A 23,552-nucleotide genomic window follows, 5' to 3' on the forward strand; every position below is an offset into this window, starting at 1 on the left:
GTGGGTTTGCCCCTTTTCGGGTGAGAGCTGTCAGAGGTGCCAGCACAGATGAGTAACCAGCAATAAAGCGCCTGTAATAATTGGAGAAACCCAAAAAACGTTGAATGGATTTGAGTGTAGTTGGTTGGGGCCAGTTGATTATAGCATGAACTTTTCCCGGGTCCATTTGTAGACCGGATCCAGAAACCAAATAGCCCAGGAAAGGCAACTTAGGGACCTCAAATATGCATTTTTCCAATTTGCAGAACAAATAATTGGTACGTAATCTGGAAAGAACTTCAGCCACATGTAAACGATGAGTGGCAAGGTCCTTGGAGAAGATTAAGATGTCATCCAGATATACGACTACATTGGAATATAGCAGATCGCGAAAGATTTCATTCACAAAACCCTGGAAAACGGCTGGGGCGTTACATAAGCCAAACGGCATTACTAGATATTCGTAATGGCCGTCCCGTGTATTAAAAGCCGTCTTCCACTCATCCCCAGAGCGAATCCGGATCAGGTTGTAAGCTCCGCGTAGATCGAGTTTAGTGAAGATTCTCGCACCTTTAATGCGATCGAAGAGTTCGGTGATTAATGGAATGGGGTAGCGGTTTTTAATAGTGATGGAGTTCAGGCCTCTGTAGTCGATACACGGACGGAGAGCTCCATCTTTTTTTTTCACAAAGAAAAACCCGGCCCCGGCGGGTGAGGAGGAAGGTCTGATGAAACCACGTTGCAGATTTTCCTTGATGTAGAGTGTAGTAGCCTCTGTCTCGGGCAGTGAGAGCGGATAGACTCGACCTCGTGGAGGAGTTTTCCCCGGAATGAGATCGATGGGGCAATCCCAAGCTCGATGGGGTGGTAGACGCTCAGAGGAGGCTTTAGAGAAGACATCCGAAAAGGAAGAATACTGGTGCGGTAAAATAACTGTGGTGGGTTCTGAAGGAATCTGTGTGAAGCCGAGAGGCTTGACTGGTGTTAGGCATTGGCGAGAGCAGGCAGGGCCCCATGCAATGATTTGTGATGAAGGCCAATCCAGATGGGGTGAATGTAGATGAAGCCATGGTAGACCTAGAATGATTGGGCTGATGGTTAGTGGGAGAACGAGAAAGGAAATCTTTTCCCAGTGGAGAGCCCCAACTTGCATGGAGATGGGTTTTGTTCGTTTAAGAATACTGCCATTAGGGAGACGGGAACCGTCAATGCCCGTAGTAGCCAAGGGCTTTTTCAGCGGAACAGTGGGCAGCGCTAGTCTGGTAACTAGAGATTGTGACATAAAGTTCCCGGCTGCTCCAGAATCCAACAAGGCCTTGGACGACTTGGGCCCTGAAAGCAAATGTAAGGTGACAGGAAAAGAACATGTTAGATCTGGAAAAGAAGTTGGAGAGGAAGTAAGAGTCCCTAGACTGACCTCTCCAGTGCAGGCTAGGGTTTGTCGTTTCCCGAACGCCGGGTACATGAAGCCAGGAGGTGACCAGAATCTCCACAATATAGGCATAGTTTATTCTTCATTCTTCTCTCTCTTTCATCTGGAGATAAACGGGAGCGCCCCAGTTGCATAGGCTCATCGGTAGATGTGGGTGGTTGAAAACGAGGAGCTAGACGAAAGGTAGACCGTCTAGGAAGGTCTTTCTCGGACGATCTTTCCCGAAGCCGAAGATCTACCCGGTTGCAGAGAGAAATTAGGGCATCTAAGGTGGGTGGCAATTCTTGAGAAGAGAGGGCATCCTTGATTTTATCTGACAGCCCTTGCCAAAAGGCAGCAACAAGAGCCTCATCGTTCCACTGGAGCTCGGAAGCTAGGGTCTGAAACTCAATAACGTATTGAGCCACAGAACGGGAATTTTGACGTAGTCTTAGGATGCTAGTAGCAGCGGACGTCACTCGTCCCGGCTCATCAAAAATCCTCCTGAATGCTGAAGTGAAGGCGGAAACATCATTGAGGAGATTGTCATTACGTTCCCAAAGAGGCGAGGCCCATGCCAGGGCTTTTCCGGATAGGAGGGAGACCATATAAGCTACTTTTGACCTGGGAGTAGGAAAATTCTAAGGTAATAACTCAAATTGGATGGAGCACTGATCTAAAAAGCCACGGCAAGAGGTAGGATCACCATCAAATTTGGAGGGTGTAGGCAAACGCAGAGAGGAAGTGGCTGCAGCAGGGACCTCGGCTGCTTGTGGTTGAGCAGCCGGCTGAGGCGGGGTCTCCTGTAAGGCGTCTAAACGGGATGCCAGAGTTTGCAAACATTGCAGAAGTTGCATCTGAACTGCATCCTGACGCTCCACTCTTCCAACCAGGTGTTGAAGCATGTCCTTGGCGGAAGGTTCTCTATCAGGATCTGACATGGCTGGTTCTTAGTGTCACGTTACCAGAGAGACTTCAACTGGATCCTGATAGTTCAGCTGAGATTGACGTTACTTCAGCGAGGGGCGCGGAGTCTAACAAGTGAAAGGTGTTCACCAGAGATTCCCGCAAGGGAATATGGGCTTTTGCGGCTTCCACTTGCAGGTCGCGGTCCCCTGGAGAAGTTCTCAGCGAACACAACAGACGGAGCGTAGAATCAGGTAGAAGTAGTGCTGTCACTTGATAGCGGTGTTTAGCCGGGAAGTTTGGCAGCGTTGCCACTTGGGAGAGGAAATATAGCTGGGATGTTCAGCGAAGTAGTCACTAGGGAGCTGGTTAGCAGGAAAGGATAGTGTCGCCACTTGGAAGTGCTTTCACCGGAATGTTTAGCAGCGTAGCCACCTTGAGGTGAGTTCCCCGGAGAGACGTAGCTTGGAAGCTGAAGGAATAGCAAAGACACCGGAGCTGTTTCCAATCTTAAAGTCAGGGACTGACTGAAAGAACCAGCATTGAGTTCTGGTCAGAGGAGGTAGATATAGTGCAGTTCCAATTGGACAGCCAATAGAGGGCAGTGAGAACACATAAAACAGTTAGACGATTCTGCGCATGCGCAGAACCACTGAGCGCTGAACGGAAGAAGGGGAGAGACAGCGCTGGAGAGCTGCAGCAGCGTGGACCAGGTAAGTGAAAGAAAACAGAGAGTCTTAGTGGGGATGGCCTCCGTAATTAGTGGGTACACCCGCCGGCTCCCGGGGAGGCAGCGGGAGTCCGGCGTGTGACACTGCACTTCCAAATAAGCAGCAGTTTATGTGAGTATAGTAGCCATGCTAACAAATGTCTTAGATGGAAGACCTGCGTGACAAGTCATATATTTGGGCTTGAATTCCCCATATGAAGCCTTAGTAAGTGTCTAGGGTCTGGAATTTTACAGCAGCAATCCAAAACTTTTTTTTCCCCCTTAAATGACAAGTTAAGTACATTTTAAACATACACCAGATAGTACAATTTCTTAGCTATCCTCCTACAATTCTTTATCTCCATTTCAAAAGCTCTCTGTCAAAAGCTCTCTGTTTGGCAAACAAAAGTGGCTGCCAAGCACAGTCTGCTACACAGACACAGGCTCACAGCTCTCAGCATGTCGTGTGATAGCAGAGGGGGGAGAAAGAGGATGTCACAGTGCAGACAGAGCACAGAGGGCATTGCTAAGCCTCTCTGCTTACTACATCATGTGCAAGGTGACTGTGGTTGCCATGGTAATATAGAATCATAAATCATTAATAGCAGCCAGAAAAAGGGCAGAATACTAAGTTTAAAATTGCATTGTGGATGCTTTTTGTTTTCCCCTGTATCCAACGCTGTGATCACACCACTGATTTACAACATTATTGAGACAGTTCAACAATCAATGCTGGATAAGTCAGGAAGAATGCAAATTTGGGAGTACCGAAGTTTCAACATCCCTAGAGCCCCAAAACTCTGTAATCTGGTTGATGTTCATGGGTAATATATCACAGGTACATATTATATTGTGCTATCTCCACTATGGGACTTCTTACCTGGTTCTTTGTTCCATCGTGTTTCGGGATGTACTGGTCAGTAATGGCCACAAACCTTGGAGAAAATGGAAAAAAAAACAACTTTTTTTTTAGCAATTGTGAACGTTAATACAAACACAATGAAGGCAAAATATATTTAGCTCAAACAAGTTGCTAGAATTCATTATATTGTTTAACTTTTATGTACAGAACTTGCATTTTAGATTTAACGATCCCTAAATTCATGTGACACGTCCACATTACATATTTTAATTTCAAATGATATATTTTATAGTACCCCCACTCACCACGTACCACGTAATACACACTTTGGGGCTTATGTAATACTGCGGTGCCATGTTTCTAGTACAGGTTAGAAACTGAAAGCAAACATCTGATCGGTTGCTATGGTTACACATTTGTGCGTATTGCACCATAATATTAAATAAGCCTTAGAGGTTAAATTGATCAAACTGCGGGTTTGAAAAAGCAGAGATGTTGCCTATAGCAACCAATCAGATTCTAGTTATCATCTATTTAGTATATTCTACAAAATGACAGCTAGAATCTGATTGGTTGCTATAGGAAACATCTCTGCTTTTTCAAACCCGCAGTTTGATCAATTTACTCCTTAGTGACACTTTCTGCAATTGCATAAAACTAGCGGAAATAAAATATTCAGACAACTGTGATAACAGACATTTAGGGCAGAGACAGACTCAATGGATCTAATTCTTGATGTTTTACCCCCCCACCCCCAAGCCTCCCCGCCGCCCTCCGATGAAGGTTACGCATATCAATCCCGGAATTTATCACCTCGTTTTCACATCTCCCACCAGGAACTGTGACTCATCTATTTCCAGCATTCTGTTGAGTTCTAGGAATTTGCTGTCCACGTTAGAACAACGAAGGGAAAAAAAAGCTTTTTAATTTTCCAGCTTTACATCCTTCAGTATGTTGAAGGTCCTTCTGGTACTAAAACAGCCATGAACGTTCCCAGGACGTTTACACTAGCACGTGAGAATGGAGATGGTATAATATCATACTTGCCAACTTTTCCTCATTGGCTTCAGGGAGATCCCGGGGGAGGTGGGCGTGTGGGGGCACGCTTGACGAATCGCATCAATATTTTGCGTCATTAAGCCCTGCCCTTTATCTATTGCGGGGGCGAGAACCGGGAGGTTGCCCTGCTCTCCCGGGAGATCTCCCAGAAATGTGGGAGTCTCCCGAACATTCCGGGAGAGTAGGCATCTATGCGTTAAAGAAAAGCAGCTAATGAATCTCTAGAGACTAAAGTGTCTTTTACATTTCTGTCTCCATTACTGAAGTCATGTTGTCTTACCTGTCGGACTTTGATTAAATCTTGGTCTCCATGAAAATGGCCACCTCCATAGGCATCAATACACAGACATAGGACACAATTTCTGAACTGTGTCCTCATGCTACAGATGGCGAGGCCAACCACGTCTTGTACTGGCTCAGCATCAGGGAGAATGCCAGACTCTTCAGGGAGTGAGGGAGATCATCCCTATTTCAGGGAGTCTCCCTGACATTCAGGGAGAGTTGGCAAGTATGTATAATATTTAGCGTGCTGCTCGGTATGCCAAGGGTGAGTTTTAGGGAGCTCTTTCATGGTTAACACCATGAAAGAGCTCCATTTGCTCCATAATATGGGGCACCACGCCTAAAGTCTACAAAATGATGTGTACATGAATGACACAATTCCCTGACAAGTGGCGATTATTTTATGAACTTTATGGATAGCCTGCGTCTGAATAAGAGATTCCATTATTCCATTATTTATAGCGATCCCTGGTTCCATTTTGTATTAGCAATCACCCCTGACATAGGCCAGTTGTTTTCTTGCCTCTGGCTCTTTGTTCAAAAAAACACTTGTCTAGAAGACTGACACCTAGCTGCCGGGAGAGGTACTACACTATCTGCCAGCAATATCACTCACTCGCAAGTGTTGATTGGTCAGTGAATGACCCAATTCACACGCCCCTGGCCTAGCTTTATTCTGAGTATATTAATTCACAGGATTAAGAATAACAAAATAGCTTTGGAAGAGAGAAAGGGATTGTGGGACAAAGGCAAAAACAATGACACTCTAGGGAAATCAGTCTCTGGCAGAAAAATTGGTAACACCAGTATAGATGGTAGGTAAAACTCTGCAGCATTAATATTATTATACATACAGTACATATCTTAATGTTTACAATAAACAAATGGCAAATACATAAAAAGGCTGCATAAAAAATAATTAAAGATGGAACATGGGAATATTACCGCCTTCAAATATCAGGACATATCACCCATCCCCCACCCCAGTTCCACTTACTTCTGATCGATGGGTTCCAGGAGCTCTAGAGCCGGCTGGATCTCTGTCTGAGGATTCTCAGTTTCTACCGTTGTGCTAATTATAGCCACGTATTTACCGTCTGATGCCACACAGTGTGAACAGGAGACCATGCACACGTAGATGTCTGCACAGGGGTAGGGGGGGAGATGACAGATTGCATTTATAATCACCAGTGCTATTAATAATACATATCCATACGCGACAGGGCACAAACTGATCTTCCCTGACTGTTCCATTTGGGAGCTCGTGGAATTACCAAATTCACGTTTGTTTACTAAAGGAATCTTATATACAAGTTCTACAAACACTTATTATATCACTTGTAAGTAAATGAAGGGGAGGGACAGCGCACAGATGGCTAAAGCATCATATTTCTAAGCGATTGGCTTGCAAGTCTTCTTGGTAATAGAAATGAAGGTGGAATTGCAAATTTAAAGGGACATGCATTAATTTACCCAAGTGGTATAAGTATTTAGCTATTAGTGATAGGAAGGAGGAAATATGACATTATCCTTCTTAATAATGTTGCAGAGGAAACTCAGCGCCACATAAATATTTGTTATGTGACTTTCCCTTTCTGGGGTTAGTTGGCCTATCTGGAAGATGAGGAGCAGTGAGTGTAAGCGACTAGCTAGTCTTAAGCATTTAGGCATCTTGGCAAAAGTCTGTTGCTAGCCGCTATGCGCTGTGCCTAACCCGATTTCCTGTTGACTTGCGTCTGGGGGATGATGATTTGGCAAGACGTGCACTCATTGGTGTTCCTGATGGGATGGCTGAGGATGCAGATGACCCGTATCACCTGTCCAGTCTTCTTCACTTGATCAGGAAGGTAACTGGGATCGCAGATTAACTGTTTACAGTGAGCGATCTGGAACAAGGGAGAGAACCTTGACTGCTCGGACTTCAATTGTAACTTAATTAACAAAAAATAAACGTAATGGACCTGATTTATTCAGGGGCGTGGTTATCATTGAGGCAGGTTTTGTGGGGCAGAAAAATGTAAGGAATTAATAAAGTGGATTCTAACTGGCTGATAGCTAAATAAACATGAAAGTACATTCTAAAAAGGAAGAGTGGAGGTGTTGTCCATAGCAACCAATCAGAATCTAGCTATCATGTTCTAGAATGTACCGGATAAATGACAGCTAGAATCTGATTGGTTGCTATGGGCAACACCTCCACTGTTCCTTTTTAGAATGTTGGATAAATCTACCATCTACTGTACAGTATACTTATATAAGTGTTTATGTTTATTTGGGTAAAGCAGGAAGGCTCAACAGTTGTGCTGGAACTACAAGTTCCAGTATGACCATGTTAGACTCTGACAGGAGATTATGCGATTTGTAGTTCAGCAACAGCTATACCCTACCTATTCTGTATTTGTTGGTAGATGTAAGATAACTGTTATGGCTGGACTAATGCAATGGATGACCCAGACAATGACTAATATCATATGAAAAGGTTAACACACCCTTACCTCGCCCTCGGACCTGACTCCAACCACCTTCCCCTTCTCCATTAGGATCTCATTTACGGGTTTATTGAGCATACAAATCCCACCGTACAGAGCACTCAGCCTAAGGGAGCAGATGGGAGACATTTGTGAACTCAGCTATTTTATCATGTTATGACAGACAGTAGAGGTTTAGGGGGCTGTTTGCAGATAATTACATGTCTAAGTGACTTTATATGTTATTATTGTACACTCTATGTTCCACACACTGGATATACTGGTTACCATGGAAACCAACGCAGACCCCAAACCATAGATGTCATAACTGATATATATGATATAAATAAAGCTATTAAAACATACTTTATTTGCCCCAAAATCTCTCAAAACCAAAGTTAGAATATTACTCTTGCACTAAACTCAGGGCCCCCACTTAACAGGGCCCCCACTTAGGGGTTCCCACAAACTAAAAAAATGTCACAATCCCACTGCCAAAAAGAAACATTTGGTGTAAAGTAGGAGGGAGGTGTGACCGAGCAGACCAATAAGAATCCACCGCTTTCTTCCTGCAGCTTCCTATTGGTCCGGAAGGTCGAGTCCACCAGCTTTTGCTGGTTCTGTATGTTGGACATGTGATTGCGGGGACCAATAGGAAGCCACAAGCAGAGATATTTCCTAGATGGAATATTCATTTTACTGAACCGTGGGCCGTTCAGTCCTCAGTCTGACATTGGATGAGCAGTAAAACATTTTCCTGGGTCTCACATCTGGCCCTTGGCACCTCAAGCCCAACATACAAAGATAATAATTTGGAAATTAGTCAGGTGCCGGAGGGCCAGAAATAGACCTCACCAGGGCCACAAAATGCTCAGAGGCTGCAAGTTGTCCACTACAGCTCTATGGCGTATTCCTAGTGTGTGTGCTATATAGAATGAATCAGTGGGACCTGACGTTATATTAGATATGATTAAATAATGAGGACTCGGTTAGGAGTTTGGATGTGCGTTCTCTCACCTGGCGAAGCCTTGCGGAAGCTCTCCCAGTCCATACAGAGGATACAGGTAAGGACTCTTGCTGTATTTAGTCAGCGACTCACAGTACAGTTTGATTCGGTTTATGGTCTCTAAACATGGTTGATCCAAGTATCTGCGATAAGAAAATAGATTATCTCCTCCGCTCCGCTAATAGGTGCTTCCTGTTTGAACCATCCATCTTCTACAAACATACAAGGCCGTCAACAAAATTTCACCAACATACATCTCCTCACTTGTCTCCAAATATCTCCCAACTCAACACCTCCGTTCTGCACAAGATCTGCGTCTCTCTTCCACTCGCATCACTTTCTCCCATTCCCGGTTACAGGACCTTTTTCAGGCTGCACCCACTTTGTGGAATTCCCTCCCTTGCACAGTAAGACTTTCCTCTAGTCTTCAAACCTTCAAGTGTTCTCTGAAAACCCACCTCTTCAGGCAAGCTTATAATATTCCTCAACCACCACCTTAATTTCCCTGGGTTACCCTATTACCACCCTCTATACAGCTGACACAAGACAACAACCCTCTGACCAACATTGCTGTGTGACTGATCACACAGCCCACTCAATACTTTTACCTTTGCATTCTAGCTGGTCCAGTGTGCAATATGATGTAGCACATGCCCTTGTGTTTCAAACGCCCATTGTCCCATAGATTGTAAGCTTGCAAGCCGGGCCCTCTTACCTCTCTGTCTGTCTGTATTACCCAGTATTGTTTTAGTAATGTTTGTTTCCAATTGTAAAGCGCTACGGAATTTGCTGGTGCTATATAAATAAATGTTGATGATCATAATGATGATGATACACACTCACAGCTCTCTTACAGCCTAATCCTTTCTCCCTGGCCGCTCCTTACCTCTAGAACACAATCTTCCCAAATCTTAGCGCTTGTCTTTGTACACTGTTCAGTTGTTTATTTTAGATTGCGGATTTGCAATGCATTTGTTCTAAAACTGAATTAAAGCCTGGTGGCGTTTTCACAAAACACCAAACACTGCTTGCACCCGTCCACCATACCCTTGCCAAAATAATAATCACCAGCCATGAAAAACCAGCCTCTACTTACTCATCTGTCCTGTACAATGCCAGGGCATGTCCGGTGAACGCCATGACCTCTGGACCTAGGTCAAACTTCCGATATACTTCCCGCATGGTCATCCTCTTGGGATCTATATCCTGATGAGTCTTGACGTCTTGGTCGTTGAAGTTCAGAACGAAGAGTAAGAATTTGCGGAAACGTCTCTTTTCGAACATGCCCATTAAGTCTGAAACCAAGAAAAATTCCTGTCACAGAAGACTGTAGTGTGCTGGCACCAGAGGACCAAGTGAACCAAAGGACTTGGTACCTTAATGGTGTCACTAGTTACTGAACTGACAGGCTGCACATACATGAATATCGCTTCGGTCAACAAAATGGCCACTGTCTCCTCATGAAAAGAGGCAAAACTGTACTTTTAGCAAAACAAATAGTTGACAACGTTTTCTCACCGGAGACCGAGGCTTCTTCCTCCGTGCAGGGCACCTTGTGGATCTTTCCTGCTTTGTACACATAACTTCCATCCACCACTTTGAAATCAATATAGCGGGTCACTTCCGTGTATAAAAGCAATTTCACCAGCTGTCCTAACAGGAGCACAAGGGAGGGCACAAATATTCAGATAGATTGACTAACAAAAAATTTACTTTTTGTCAGATAATTGCATGTCTACGTATCTTTCTATGTTATTTTTGCATTGTTATTCCATTTTCCATAGACATTCTATAGGTGAATTACAGATACTGGAATCCATTTTGTTCACGGAATATGACCTTGAATATTTGGGTCGGGCATAAATAATACAGGATAAATATGAGAAAGCTTAATTAAAGTAGGGCTAAACAGAAAAAAAGAAAAGAAAAAATGAGCAATTTTGCACCTTGGCAAAACCATGTTGCTCAAGAACAAAACCATATTGCAGGGGGGGAGGCATTGTTAAAAGTGGAGACAGATTTAGAGGGGGTGTATCCTACCTCCACTCAAATTGCAGTGTAGAAATAAAGGTGCCCAGTATTTGTTATCTACATACAAAAGGAGCCAGTGTTATCCCTGCAATCAAAAAATAAATGCATTTGCACCCCTCGCATTGTGACATGGTTTGTCCCAGGAGCAAATTTGCTTCTTAATTTTTTTTTGGGCTTTGCTCCTAACTCTAAGTGATGTCGTAAATCTCCACGCAGGAGACATCCATTTATATATGTGAAAGTGGTAAATGTTTGTTTGTGTACAGGGTTAAATCAGTTTTGCAATCTCAGCTTTTATTGACTGGTTGCCGCTGTGATAATCTCTTTAAAAGTGGACCGTACTGTGTTGCAGGCTCCAATTTAATGGAATGTTTTGTACTGATTGTACAAATAAATGAAAGAAAGATGACTGTAGTCAGGGATGCCACCATTAAGCAACAAAAACACAAAAATAGAGGGGTCAAAGTGGTATGTAGTTTATTTTATCTATAATATATTTTAAGTGCTTTAGTTAGATGACCAAATAATGTTCCCGCTAAGCTGTGAACACTGGAAACAAAAGAATTAAGATCTTAAAGAAGAACTCTACCCAATTTTGAAAAGTAAGATTTGGGCGTCGTTCCATAAGATAAACATAAATGCAGAATATAGCTATCCTGTGGGTACCAAGACATCTGCCCAAAGAGGTAAAAGGTTGTCCTTACTCTCGCTGGCAGTGTGGATGGCCAGTAACGGGTGTACCCCAATGTCTGGGAGGCTCACCTAGCTCTGCAGAAGCAGCCTTTATCCATACAGGCAGCGCGTTGTCGGCGGACCCAATTTAATGGCTAGAATACAGAGTAATATTTTGCATTTATGTTTAATTTATTAGATGAAAGGAATTAGCATTTTGTCTAATAGCATCTCCCCTGGAGGGATGCACTGAAAATCTGCTGCTTAGTATAACCCTATGTAACAATAGGGATGTTCACTGAGCACTGTGTTTTTGTTTTGGATCTGTATTAACTTTTTTTTTGGTTTCGTCAAAACTGCCCTTACGTGTTTTGGTTTTGATTTTGGATCTCTATTTTTCTTTTTTAAATTGATTAAAAATGCTAAAATCACATCATTTGGCTTTTTTTTTGTTCCTACATTATTACTAACCTCAATAACATTAATTTCCAGTCATTTCCAGTTAATTTTTGTCAAGTGACAAGAACACTGCTACCCTTCCTGTTTATGTATGAGCAATGGCACTGAGCAATGTCACTGGAGACTGGAGAGTGACAAGAACACTGCTACCCCTCCTGTTTCTGTGTGAGCAATGGCACTGGAGACTGGAGAGTGACAACAACAGTGCTACCCCTGTTTCTGTGTGAGCAATGGCACTGAGCAATGTCACTGGAGACTGGAGAGTGACAAGAACACTGCTACCCGTTTCTGTGTGAGCAATGTCACTGAGCAATGTCACTGGAGAGTGACAAGAACACTGCTACCCGTTTCTGTGTGAGCAATGGCGCTGAACAATGTCACTGGAGACTGGAGAGTGACAAGAACACTGCTACCCCTGTTTCTGTGTGAGCAATGGCACTGAGCAATGTCACTGGAGACTGGAGAGTGACAAGAACACTGCTACTCCTCCTGTTTCTGTGTGAGTAATGGCACTGAGCAATGTCACTGGAGACTGGAGAGTGACAAGAACACTGCTACCCCTGTTTCTGTGTGAATGACGCTGGATCTCCTCAGGAAGGAGGTACTTATGGAATCCAAAACCTGCGAGATCCGACAACGCAACAATGACGTTTTGCCTCAATTCAGATCCAAGGAAGCAGGAAAGTACCGAGCCGGCTCGGCTAAGTACTCGGATTGGTGATGTTCGAGGGGGGGTTCCGTTTTTTCTAAAAAAACGAGCCTGAGCATCTCTAGTTAACAATGGATTTTATCCTAACAAACTCACTTTGTAACTGTCACTGTCAGATTATTCAGCTTAGAGACCTCAGTGACAAATGAAAACATTTGCAAATCAAACTGTCATTACTCTTGTCAATCTGGAATCATTTGGAGTCTAAAGTGAATTAAAATTAAAAATATGAGGCAAAAAAAATTGTCCTGAGAAGACTGGGACTATGAAATTCAGGACTGTAGTGTATGGGACACTTTTGTTGCTGCTAAAGCCGTTTCTCTGATGTTCACATAAGTATGACAGAATATAATGAGAAATATATATTTTTAAGGAGATTAAACAGAGTTTACATCCAACGTAAGATGATCCAGTTCACCTGTTATTACAACTTATTTCCTTACCATTGGCCATAAGAAACTTGGGTACGAGATCAACATTCCATTCTCTGCCTCTACCCATTGGCTCTGGAGGACCAATCACATTAAACCTTCGGTAAAGCTGGGAAAAATAAGAGAATAATTATATTACTTCCAATAGACAGCAAGCCCTTCCCACATCTTCAGAACACTGAGGCTAATTGTTTATTGGCTGTTATGATTTTAACAGATTTGTACCTTTGAGCAGTATGAATAAACCCACAGTATCTGAATGGGATATAAAGCAGATTGGAAAACTGAAAACTGCACTCATCACTGACCCTGTATAAGAAGCCAATTCACACAGTGCATGGGCGTAACTACTGGAGCTGCAGGGAGTATTGGTTTTTGATGGGGCCCGAAATTTCTAGTTATGCCCCTGGCATATTGTTTCTGCAGTGCAAGTCTCTAAATCTGTCATTCACACTCTGCCTGCTCAGTGAGAGAAGCTCCTCCCCCTAACATGGGAAGCTGCAGCAGAGAAGAGAGAGCATGGTGGATGTATCTAGATAAGTATAAACATTTCAGTTATTTCAGGAATATTTTTTGTTGAGCACTAAACAGCCTTTACTATAGGTCAAGGTCAGAAAGCTGCTTTGCTGACAAATGAAGTGTAACTGGAACTTTGTTATAAATTATTATCGTAAGACTTAGAATAGACGCAGTAGCACAAATAGGATACTTTTGGATATTTATAAAGTACCCACCTCTTCCAGGGGTGTGATAGATGCACTTTCTCCTCCGTAGTAGTCATTCCGATCTATATGCAAAACTTTTTTGCCATTTACGGACATGATCCCAGAGAGCACGCATTCCTAGGGACAGATGGATGGAAGATACTAATTATTACACTGTAATACTAATCAGGCCAATAGGTGGCAATGTTCTATTACATCCTTTTGGCCCCTGAAGGCCAGAATACATTAAGGAACGTGCCGTATGTTAAATTGCACTTTGCCAGTGAACAAAGGTACGTCCAAATCAGGGGACGTGGCCACATAGAAAGGGGGGCATAGATGCTTTGTGCCTGAACCGTGGTCACCCCCCCCAGAGGGGGTCCCATTACATACATGGGCAGCACAGTGGCCTAGTGATTAGCCCATCTGCCTCACAGCACTGGGGTCATGAGTTCAATCCCCGACCATGGCCGTATCTGTGTGGAGTTTGTAAAAACCCCCGTGTTTGCGTGGGTTTCCTCCGGGTGCTCTGGCTTCCTCCCACACTCCAAAAACATACTGGTAGGTTAATTGGCAGCTATCAAAATTGACCCTAGTCTGTGTGTGTGTGTATATTAGGGAATTTAGACTGTAAGCTCCAATGGGACAGAGACTGATGTGAGTTCTCTGTACAGCGCTGCGGAATTAGTTGCGCTATATAAATAAATGATGATGATGATACTTCCTTTCTCTCAACAATCCAACCCGCAGGACAAAATTTTCCAGGTGGGACAGGGGAACAGAGCCCTAAAATCTGGACTCTCCTGCTGAAATCGAGACAGTTGGGAGATATGGCTACACCCTCTCACTTAACTGATTCTCATAAATGAACTCAGAATGGCTGCCTCCGCTGTATGTTAGCGATAAGTGCACTTTAAATATACAACACTTAGGGCAGCAAACTTGCAACATTTATTCTGAAAAATGAATGATTCACAATTATATATTTTCACTGTCATTTTTCTTCTCAAAATTGGATGTTAAAATAGTCCCTTTCTAGCTTATGCATTTTAACACAGATTTATCTTTTCTTTTGGGAATAAGAAAGGCCAGAAAACAGGACTGGCCGTACAACACGGTAATTTCTGTTCCAGGTTAGAAGCTGGAGACCGTTTAGTAAACAGCCCGTACGCTGCTTTTGTTGTTGTTATGGAGAAAAAAAAAGGCTAATCCCGCTCCCTTGACATATTAGGTTGGCGTATAAGCCAGGGATCGGTGACAACGTCTCAATCCTCCTAGCAGCTTAAATTTGACAGCTTCGCTGATCTGCCAGTGATGTCGGTTGACGCGGTTGTTGTGAAGGCGTAAGATGAGTGACTGTCACTGAAAGAATCACATGAGGACAGGGTCTTGTAGCTAGAGGTGACAAACTTTTTAAAAATGAACAATTACAGTACGAAGCACCTGCTGTGTTATATATTAAGCAATATTATCACCATGCCTTCATGTCTTACAGGATAGATGCCAGCATGCATCTAACCTGACTGGATAAAATGCATTTATTATTGTCTATTTATATAGCGACAATCATATTACGCACCGCTGTACAGAGGATATGCAGTCGTTCCCATCAGTCCCTGCACCAATGGAGCTTACAATCTAAATTCCCTACCACACACACCGACACAGACTAGGGCCCGTTTTGTCAGAAGACAACTAACCTACCAATTTTGTTTTTGGACCGTGGGAGCAAACAGAGGGAGAACATACAAACTCCACGCAGATAGGCCCCTAGTCAGAATCCAACTCGTGACCCCGGCGCTGTGAGACGACAATGCTAACCACTGTGCAACTGTGCTGCCCCTAAACCTTCTAAGGAGTCAATAAAGAGTAGGATATCTTTGAATAGCTGGCGCAAAAATAAGGTATTGTAACTTGTGGGAGCTGGTGAGAGAAGTGGTTTAGAGGACTTTTTTCTCCCAATTTAAAGAAAAAGCCTTTCCCTCAATAGTCTGCCAAAATCAGTGATAACAAACCACTGGGTCTATTAATTAGCACCATACAATCAGTCACGTGATCACTATATATGTTACTGTTACTGTTACTCCACTGTAACTCCACTTATTTCCTCCAAGAAGCTTCATCTACTATATCACCCACTTCCATATCTACTTAATAGCAGGGCATCCATCAGTACTGCTGGGACCCCTTATCAGGGAGACCAGTGGACCCCTAATCACTACACTTTCCATAGTAAACAGGACATAAAATTGTCTCTGACCTCTCTCATTACTCCAAGTGTTCCCCTTTGTCCAGAAAGAGAAGACACCATTGAGTGTCACTCATTTCTGTGCTTTTATATTCATCCCAGGATGATTAACATTCATCTACAAAAGATTACATTTATTTTGGGGATTTTATTTAGAATTCGGTGTATTCATTTGGAGAATGTGATTATGTGGAGAGCATTCATTTGTAGAATTAAATATTAATATGTATTAGATTAATGTTAAGTGGTTAATTTTATTTTGGTGTTGCAATGATTAGGGGGGAGGGGGGTTATCAGTGCCTAGTTTGGACTGTTACAGGGGCACATGGTGTGGTCATAGTCATTATCTGAACTTTCCTCTTTGGGAATCTGCTATTCCCTAAATTGACTCACCCCCATGCGTCATCCGTTTGTCTCCCCTTTTCCCTTTAGATTGTAAGCTCTAGTGATCAGGGCCCTCTTCCCTCCTGTTCTCATTATCTATAACCTTTGCTCACCAGCTACACGGCGCACCTCCTCCTTGGGCTCTCTGCCCATTGTCTCCTCTCCTCCATTGTCTTTGCACCTCTGTCAATGACTATAAACCATCATCATCATCCTCATCATCTATTTATTTATATAGCGCCACTAATTCCACAGCACTGTACAGAGAACTCACATCAGTCCCTGCCCCCTTGGAGCTTACAATCAAAATCACCTATCATACACACAGACCGAGAGAGACTAAGGGCAATTTAGAAGCAGCCATTAAACCTACTAGTATGTTTTTGGAGGGCAACTAACCCTGATAGTTGCGCCCACGCTAATGGGCACCAGTCTCAGCCTGCGCTGAATATACCCCCTGCACCCTAGTAGCTGTATTGGGAGTGGTAGTGTTATTTGTTTACTGTATTGTACTGTTATACCATGTACTGTCTTGTTGTTTGCCCACTGTACGACCCAGCGGACCTCATGTGGCGCCCTATAAATAAAAGCTATTAATAATAATAATAATAATAATAATAATAATAATAATAATAATAATATTATGCAATATTCCATATAAGGTACCCCAAGAAAGATAGGGTCATATACAAGTGTACTACTTGTATCCTCTGTTTGTTTTATTTATTTGGGGGATGACTGTAGCCAGACCCAAGACTTATATATAACAATGTAACTACTAACATCAATGTAACAACTTCTATCAAAAATATTTGAATTTAATCTCCAGCATTCTATCCTCCAAGGCATTGATACAAGATGTGGTAAACAAAGAGTTAATCTTCTTTCTAATGACGGACAGGGCAGAATGAACACTCTAGTTATCAGCTTTAATATAGCTGATTGGTTTATTGTTAATTGCAAAAAATATGGAATCGAGTGTAACATCCCCAAGCATCCAGCAAACTCCCATCTGTTATCAACAAGTATTGTAATGTTCTTCTGAATAGATCCCATATCAGCTGAGAGCTACTTATAAACCACAAGTTTCTTAGGATGTCTGTTCTATTATCACTCAGATCAGTTTATAACAAAACAACTTCTAGGGCAGAATGGAACAATGTGTTTTGCACCATTTACCATTAATCTATTTCTGCTGGCTCTACAGAAATCACACATGTAGCATCTTGCATTTGGGCGTAGCTCTTGCGTCTTCTAAAATAAATTAATTAGGGTTTAACCAATTCTGCAAAATTAATTTGGAAGCGGTGGTAACATTTCATTATTTTTTTTTTTTTTTTTTTCAGAAGTTTATATTTGTTTTCAATAAGAACCACCCTAGACATAGATGATCTTACAAGGCAAAATAGAAAAATAAGATGTTGCACAAAATGGCATTAAAATAATTAGAAACAGCAAAAAGTGGAAGAGATAATAAATCTGTATCACAGGAGAACAATTCAGGGGCAAATGCAGGATTTGTAGAGGGGAGGTTTCCACACCACGCCACCAGTGGGCGTGGCCAGCATGCATGGGGGCGTGGCTATAATATTAGACAGTGCTTGGCTGCTCTCCAACTCTTCCTATCCCCATAATATACATGGGCAATGCTGCGTACACTACTGTTAGGTACACACAGCTCTTCCTTTTCAAGCAGAGCCGTGTGAAGCGGGGGCAGGGTCCAGCCACCTCAATTATACAGTGCCCCAGGCTTGGAGGGGGGTTTCCAGGCACTAGGATCCCCCCCCCCCCCCTCGGTTTGCCTATGCAATTAGAACCACTTATTTTTCAATGATAGCATCTCAGAGTGAAAAGGACCAACTCATCTCAGAGGGGTCTGATTGGCTGCTTTGTAAAAGATGAATCCCTTAAGAGAAACTTTCACTCCAGAAACTCCATGAGATACAATCTTCAGCGATGGAGCCCAATGTAACAAAACCAGGGCCCAGGGGACCCCTCCGGGAGCCCATTCTCCTACCTTCAGTCCTGTCCCCAGCACAATGACATCATACTCTTCCTCCATGCCAAAGAGATGGGTCCGTTACTCACATCAGTAGCTCCTTGTGTTGTTACTCCAGGATTTTGCAGGAAGCAGCCTGTTAAGCTGATCTCGTAGACGCTGATAATCTACCAGCTTTCTGTCTTGTCACTAGCCCAAATGACCCACCTGTCTGTAATCCTTATGCGTAATGCACCCAGCCTGGGAGAAGGCTCAGAAAACACAACGTTACTTCCCATAATTCTATAATTGTACTGTAGTGGAGCTTTAAATTGAAATTAAATTTAATCTAAACACACAGCTTACTATGGAGAACTGAAAATATAATAATAATATACCAACACAGAATAGATAGATATTGTCCTGATATCCCCTCACTCATAATTAACTTAAACGAGTAACATTTTAGGAGACAAATGGAAACGTTTTGTTTAATGAAAGGGGTAGCACTAAGCTGGGAGGAGGCTGGATTTTAATGTGACAATTACACGTTTCCACAGTGCCTCTCTGCGGATTGTTCTACATCTCTTGTACCCCTAGATCTGGTTTGTGATCGATCTGCCAGGAATTGTGCCCAAATCCGTAACTTGGGGGGGAAGGAAATCTGCTGCCCCCCTAGCCCTTAATGGTAACCAAGTGAGCCTAAAATATTTATAAACTGCGCCCCCCATCAGCGTTGCACCCTGGGCGATCGCCCCTCTCATACAGCCCTAGTTAAGGCTCTGCGTCTACTGAATTGACAGGCAGATTTCTAAGATGGTGTGCAGGTAGAATGCCTGTGTGTGTCTATCAAAGAGAAAACATGTGGTATTGGTTCATATTTTGATCAAAACTTTTAAACCTGCATCCCAGCATCAAGGAAACCTTATTGTATGCAGGTCCTACACTGACCTATATACTTCAAATACTATCAAAATGCAGTTAAAGTCAGATGTACACACCTCCCAGGTATAGGGGCTTACATCTAGCAAGGGCTGGCTTGTGATCCACACCCAAAAGCCTTTAAATAGGCCAAATAGACAGCTGCCAAGACAACACAAGGCGATATTTTGAAACAAGAGAAGAAATAAGCCCGCACTCGGTTAATCCCGTATTATAAATGGTACGAGCTGAAATATAAATGCCCTACATGTATACAAAACAAAAAGACAATTGTTGGCGCTTGTACTTATTCTGCATGTCTCTGTCTATTACTGCATATTACTAAATGCAACAAGACATTTTAAAAATATCCTTAGAATTGTGCAGATTACAGTTTAAAAATAATGCTTTTTTTTTTTTCAGTATTCATCAGCGCTATATAATTGATCTGTTCTGGGAGTCAGGCCAGTGTGTAAGTGAGCTCACATTAATTCATTTTGATATTTTGATACTTTATTTGTTTGCACTGCACATGTTTCATTTCAACAGTTTAATATTAAAAGAGCAGAAATAAATTGGATGCAGCACAAAAGCTGGAGAGTAAAGCTGGGTACACACTACAGAAAAATTCTCCCGATGCGATATCGATAATTGGTTTTTCAACGACTGAAAGTCCCGATCAGCAGCCGATTCCTGTGTACACATTATACACGTTTTACGTGCTTTACCGTCAGATCTGTGATCTTCATCTGTCATAACCATCGGCTGAAAAGATGGTGACTCTGCACCCTCCATAGAGATCCATAGTGGGTCAAGAGTTCAAACACACTGCAGAATTGGAACAACATCGTTCCGTAAATGAACAAGATTTTTAGTCCAGTTTATGAAATCGAATGAAACGATAGGATGAGCTTTGGTACGTTAAAACTTGATAGTGGGAACGGTACACACTAATGGAATATCAGACCTAAACAGGGGTGTAGGAACGAAGATTTTCATGGGGCGCAAAAGGCTAAGGACTACTTTAGGGCTTGGAGCCCTTTTTACTCAAGTTTGGTATCTCATTTTACGACAGTTGTAACAGTGACTGTAGATATACAAAGACTCCCAATCCTATGTTAATTTGTGTCAGTGTTTCAGGGGTTGGCCAACCCCAGTTTCATTGTTTATTTTACTATCAAAATGTATTTATACATTATTAAATAAATATTATTAAATTAGTACAATATCTGTTAGAAAGATAGATAAATTCAATTGTTCATCTTAAAAATGTAAATTTTTCATAGTCGTTAACCTAGTTTTTATTCAGATTTCATTGACAACCTAGGGGGTAAATGTATCAAGCTGAGAGTTTTCCGGCGGGTTTGAAAAGTGGAGATGTTGCCTATAGCAACCAATCAGATTCTAGCTGTCATTTTGTAGAATGAACTACATAAATGATAGCTAGAATCTGATTGACTTTTCAAACCCGCCGGAAAACTCTCAGCTTGATACATTTACCCCCTAATCTCATTTGATTGGGAGTATTTTTAAATCTATAGTCACTGCCTCACTGGTTATGGTATGTGCTATACATATAAATTGCTATATATCATGTTTGTTGCTGGACGCACCGCACGAAATTTAGGATAAACGTACAGTGAATAGTTGTTGATCAACAATACAGGTTATTTATTAAATGTTTATGAACGAAACATTTAGAGTTTTTTTAAATAAACAAATCAATCAATATTTAATCTATATTAAGGCAATCTAATATTAAAGAACATTTGGTAGTTATACTAAGACAATTGTTCATTTAAAAAAGGTTCACAAGTTTAGAACAGATACCGTGACTTCACAAAGTAGCATGAAGGCTTTTGTGTAGAAGTTCATGGGGGGGGGGGGGAGGGAAACACAGTCTTTGCCCACCCAACATATATCATGGTGGGGCAACTGCCCCCTTGGTTCCTACACCCCTGGACCTAACAATCAGTTATCGTGTGATTGGCACAATAATTGGGTAAAACACTTTTAGGGGTATATTTACTAAACGGCGGGTTTGAAGAAGTGGAGATGTTGCCTATAGCAACCAATCAGATTCTAGCTATCATTTATTTAGTGCATTCTACAAAATGAAAGCTAGAATCTGATTGGTTGCTATAGGCAACATCTCTACTTCTTCAAACCCGCCGTTTAGTAAATCTAGCCCTTAGTGTGTACTCAGCTTAATTCCTAGGCCAATATAAGTACATGATGGAGCAAGATCGCCACCTGCTGACTAAGAATGAAACAACACTGAGGTAAAATGCACATTTCTAACCCCATAAAGATAACTGGTAGGAAATGTGTTAAATACAATTCACATTTATGACTATTAACAGAGTCTCAGTTCCTTGTGAATGAAAAGGCCGCATTCTCACGTATATTGGTTTGGTTTAGACAACAACTTGGCTGCCCTGACACATTTAGTTACTCCTTCTCCCTGAGATTTGCACGCCTATTTTTGGGTTGATGGGACTATTTGGAAGTATGATATAGACTAATTGCTGCAACTCAATGTATGTTCATACAATGCATTTACACTCAGATCTGTCTACCATCTCTCATCCTCGAAATTCCCTACCATTAACCCTTTCCAAGCCACTGCCGACCCCTGTAATTGAGTGCTCCTGCTTGATCAGACTGGAACTGATCTGTGTTAAGATCCCCTCTGAGCAAGTTTAAACTTGGCGCTCCTGACTGCAGGTCCGTGTGCGCAGAATTCTGTGGACCAATCAGATGCCGACACTGGCAGTCAGAGCAGAGCACTCAATACAGAGCTCCCCGCTGCAGCCGTACCCCAAGTCTACGTCTACGATGCTCATTTCTCAAAAGACGACCTTGTGCGGGGGTTCAGAGTCTGGCCCCCTGGTTTCCCCTCCTATTATCTGGCTTTGGCTGCTCCCCCTGTGTCTTTAACGTGCATTTAGTTCCTGCGGGGACTTCTCACCCAGAGAAACAAAGATTAATATCAAAGTAATTAAAAGTGAGGGGTAGGCATTATCAATTATTACAATCTGATTGCTACACCACCTGTTCTGCACCTGGACAGGGCCACAGAGTTACAGGCTGAGACTTATATAGTGGAAGGAGCAGGGTCCCCAGCACCACAGAGTATATCAGGAGATGAGTGATGTGTCAGTGAGGACAGGGCTGCATGTGACAGGAGCAGTGACATGATGTGAGGAGGGGAATGGAGGCAGCGGGAAGCCACAGACTAAGAGTTATATATTGGAAGGAGCAGGGTCCCGAGCAGCACAGAGTATATCAGGATATGAGTGATGTGTTAGTGAGGACATTGCTGCATGTGACAGGAGCAGTGACATGATGTGAGGAGGGGAATGGAGGCAGCAGGAAGACACAGACTAAGAGTTATATATTGGAAGGAGCAGGGTCCCGAGCAGCACAGAGTATATCAGGAGATGAGTGATATATTGCAGCACAAAGCAGAGAGTGATTGTGGTTTGAAAACACATCTCTATATGAAACAAACTTCACACATCAAACTTGTTTTTCTTGTAGGAAATACTACACCATATTAAAGCTGCACTACCATCTACTAGGTACATTTTACCAACCTTCACCATATCCTAGCTGGAACCTCAGGAAAGACAGCTGCAGGCAACAGCCCCAAGGCATATGGCTAGAGTAGGGAGAATAAAGTTAATCATCGGTGTAAAGATATTTTATTTTACTTTATTTTTCTTGCTTACACTTTTGCATGATTTATTTTATTTAATTTTAGTTTATTTATATGTTTTGCATTTTGTTGTGTATTTTACAAAATAAACAAAGGTAAAAAAATATATAAATACTTAAAAGAAGAAAACAGCGATGGATACACATGAAGAACCACTCTCTGGTACCCAACAGGGGAGCTGTAGAACGACGAAGCACAAAGTATTTGTGATGCAATAATAGAAGAGTCTCACAGTAACATTTCAGTCCATTTATGCTATTTCCGAGCACTATCAAGTTTGAAGCACAACTTCTCCTTTAAATCGTAGCTATTGTAAATGCGGACCTAACCAGATCTGACCAGCATGGAAATATAATAACATGGACACTGATAGAAATGTAGATAATAAAGAAATTGTAAATAGATTTTATTACATAATTACATTTATGTAGAAGGACTGTTTGCTTTTTATCCAGGTATCCAGGTAACACCAATAAACACGTCACAGATTCCGCTGTCTTTCTGCTCTATTTACTATGGAAACCTTCTAATGCACTTAGTGGACGTCATCCGTATTAGCACTACGGGTAGGTAATGTGAGGTGAAGGAATAGGTCTTGTTATGTACCAGCAT

At 42.3% G+C, this 23,552-nt stretch overlaps 1 protein-coding gene across 5 annotated transcripts in view; it reads right to left on the bottom strand.

The window, feature by feature from the left end:
- Nucleotides 1-23,552, bottom strand: part of LOC142099746 (rab GDP dissociation inhibitor beta-like) — a 118,298-nt gene that overhangs the window by 19,267 nt on the left and 75,479 nt on the right. For 2 of the 5 annotated variants that reach the window (XM_075183587.1, XM_075183588.1), the window contains exons 3-12: nucleotides 22,819-22,883; nucleotides 13,719-13,826; nucleotides 12,997-13,093; nucleotides 10,201-10,335; nucleotides 9,779-9,977; nucleotides 8,694-8,825; nucleotides 7,698-7,803; nucleotides 6,923-7,094; nucleotides 6,206-6,350; nucleotides 3,886-3,940 (exon numbers count right to left, since the gene is read on the bottom strand). In XM_075183587.1, coding sequence (XP_075039688.1) covers nucleotides 3,886-3,940; nucleotides 6,206-6,350; nucleotides 6,923-7,094; nucleotides 7,698-7,803; nucleotides 8,694-8,825; nucleotides 9,779-9,977; nucleotides 10,201-10,335; nucleotides 12,997-13,093; nucleotides 13,719-13,826; nucleotides 22,819-22,827 — 1,158 coding nt within the window. In that variant the 5' untranslated portion in view covers nucleotides 22,828-22,883. Of the gene's footprint in view, nucleotides 1-3,885; nucleotides 3,941-6,205; nucleotides 6,351-6,922; nucleotides 7,095-7,697; nucleotides 7,804-8,693; nucleotides 8,826-9,778; nucleotides 9,978-10,200; nucleotides 10,336-12,996; nucleotides 13,094-13,718; nucleotides 13,827-18,337; nucleotides 18,480-22,818; nucleotides 22,884-23,552 lie in introns of those variants that run through there. The other 3 variants (XM_075183585.1, XM_075183586.1, XM_075183589.1) reach the window with 3 other exon arrangements.

Source organism: Mixophyes fleayi, chromosome 8, assembly GCF_038048845.1.
Source record: "Mixophyes fleayi isolate aMixFle1 chromosome 8, aMixFle1.hap1, whole genome shotgun sequence".
Lineage (NCBI taxonomy): Eukaryota > Metazoa > Chordata > Amphibia > Anura > Limnodynastidae > Mixophyes > Mixophyes fleayi.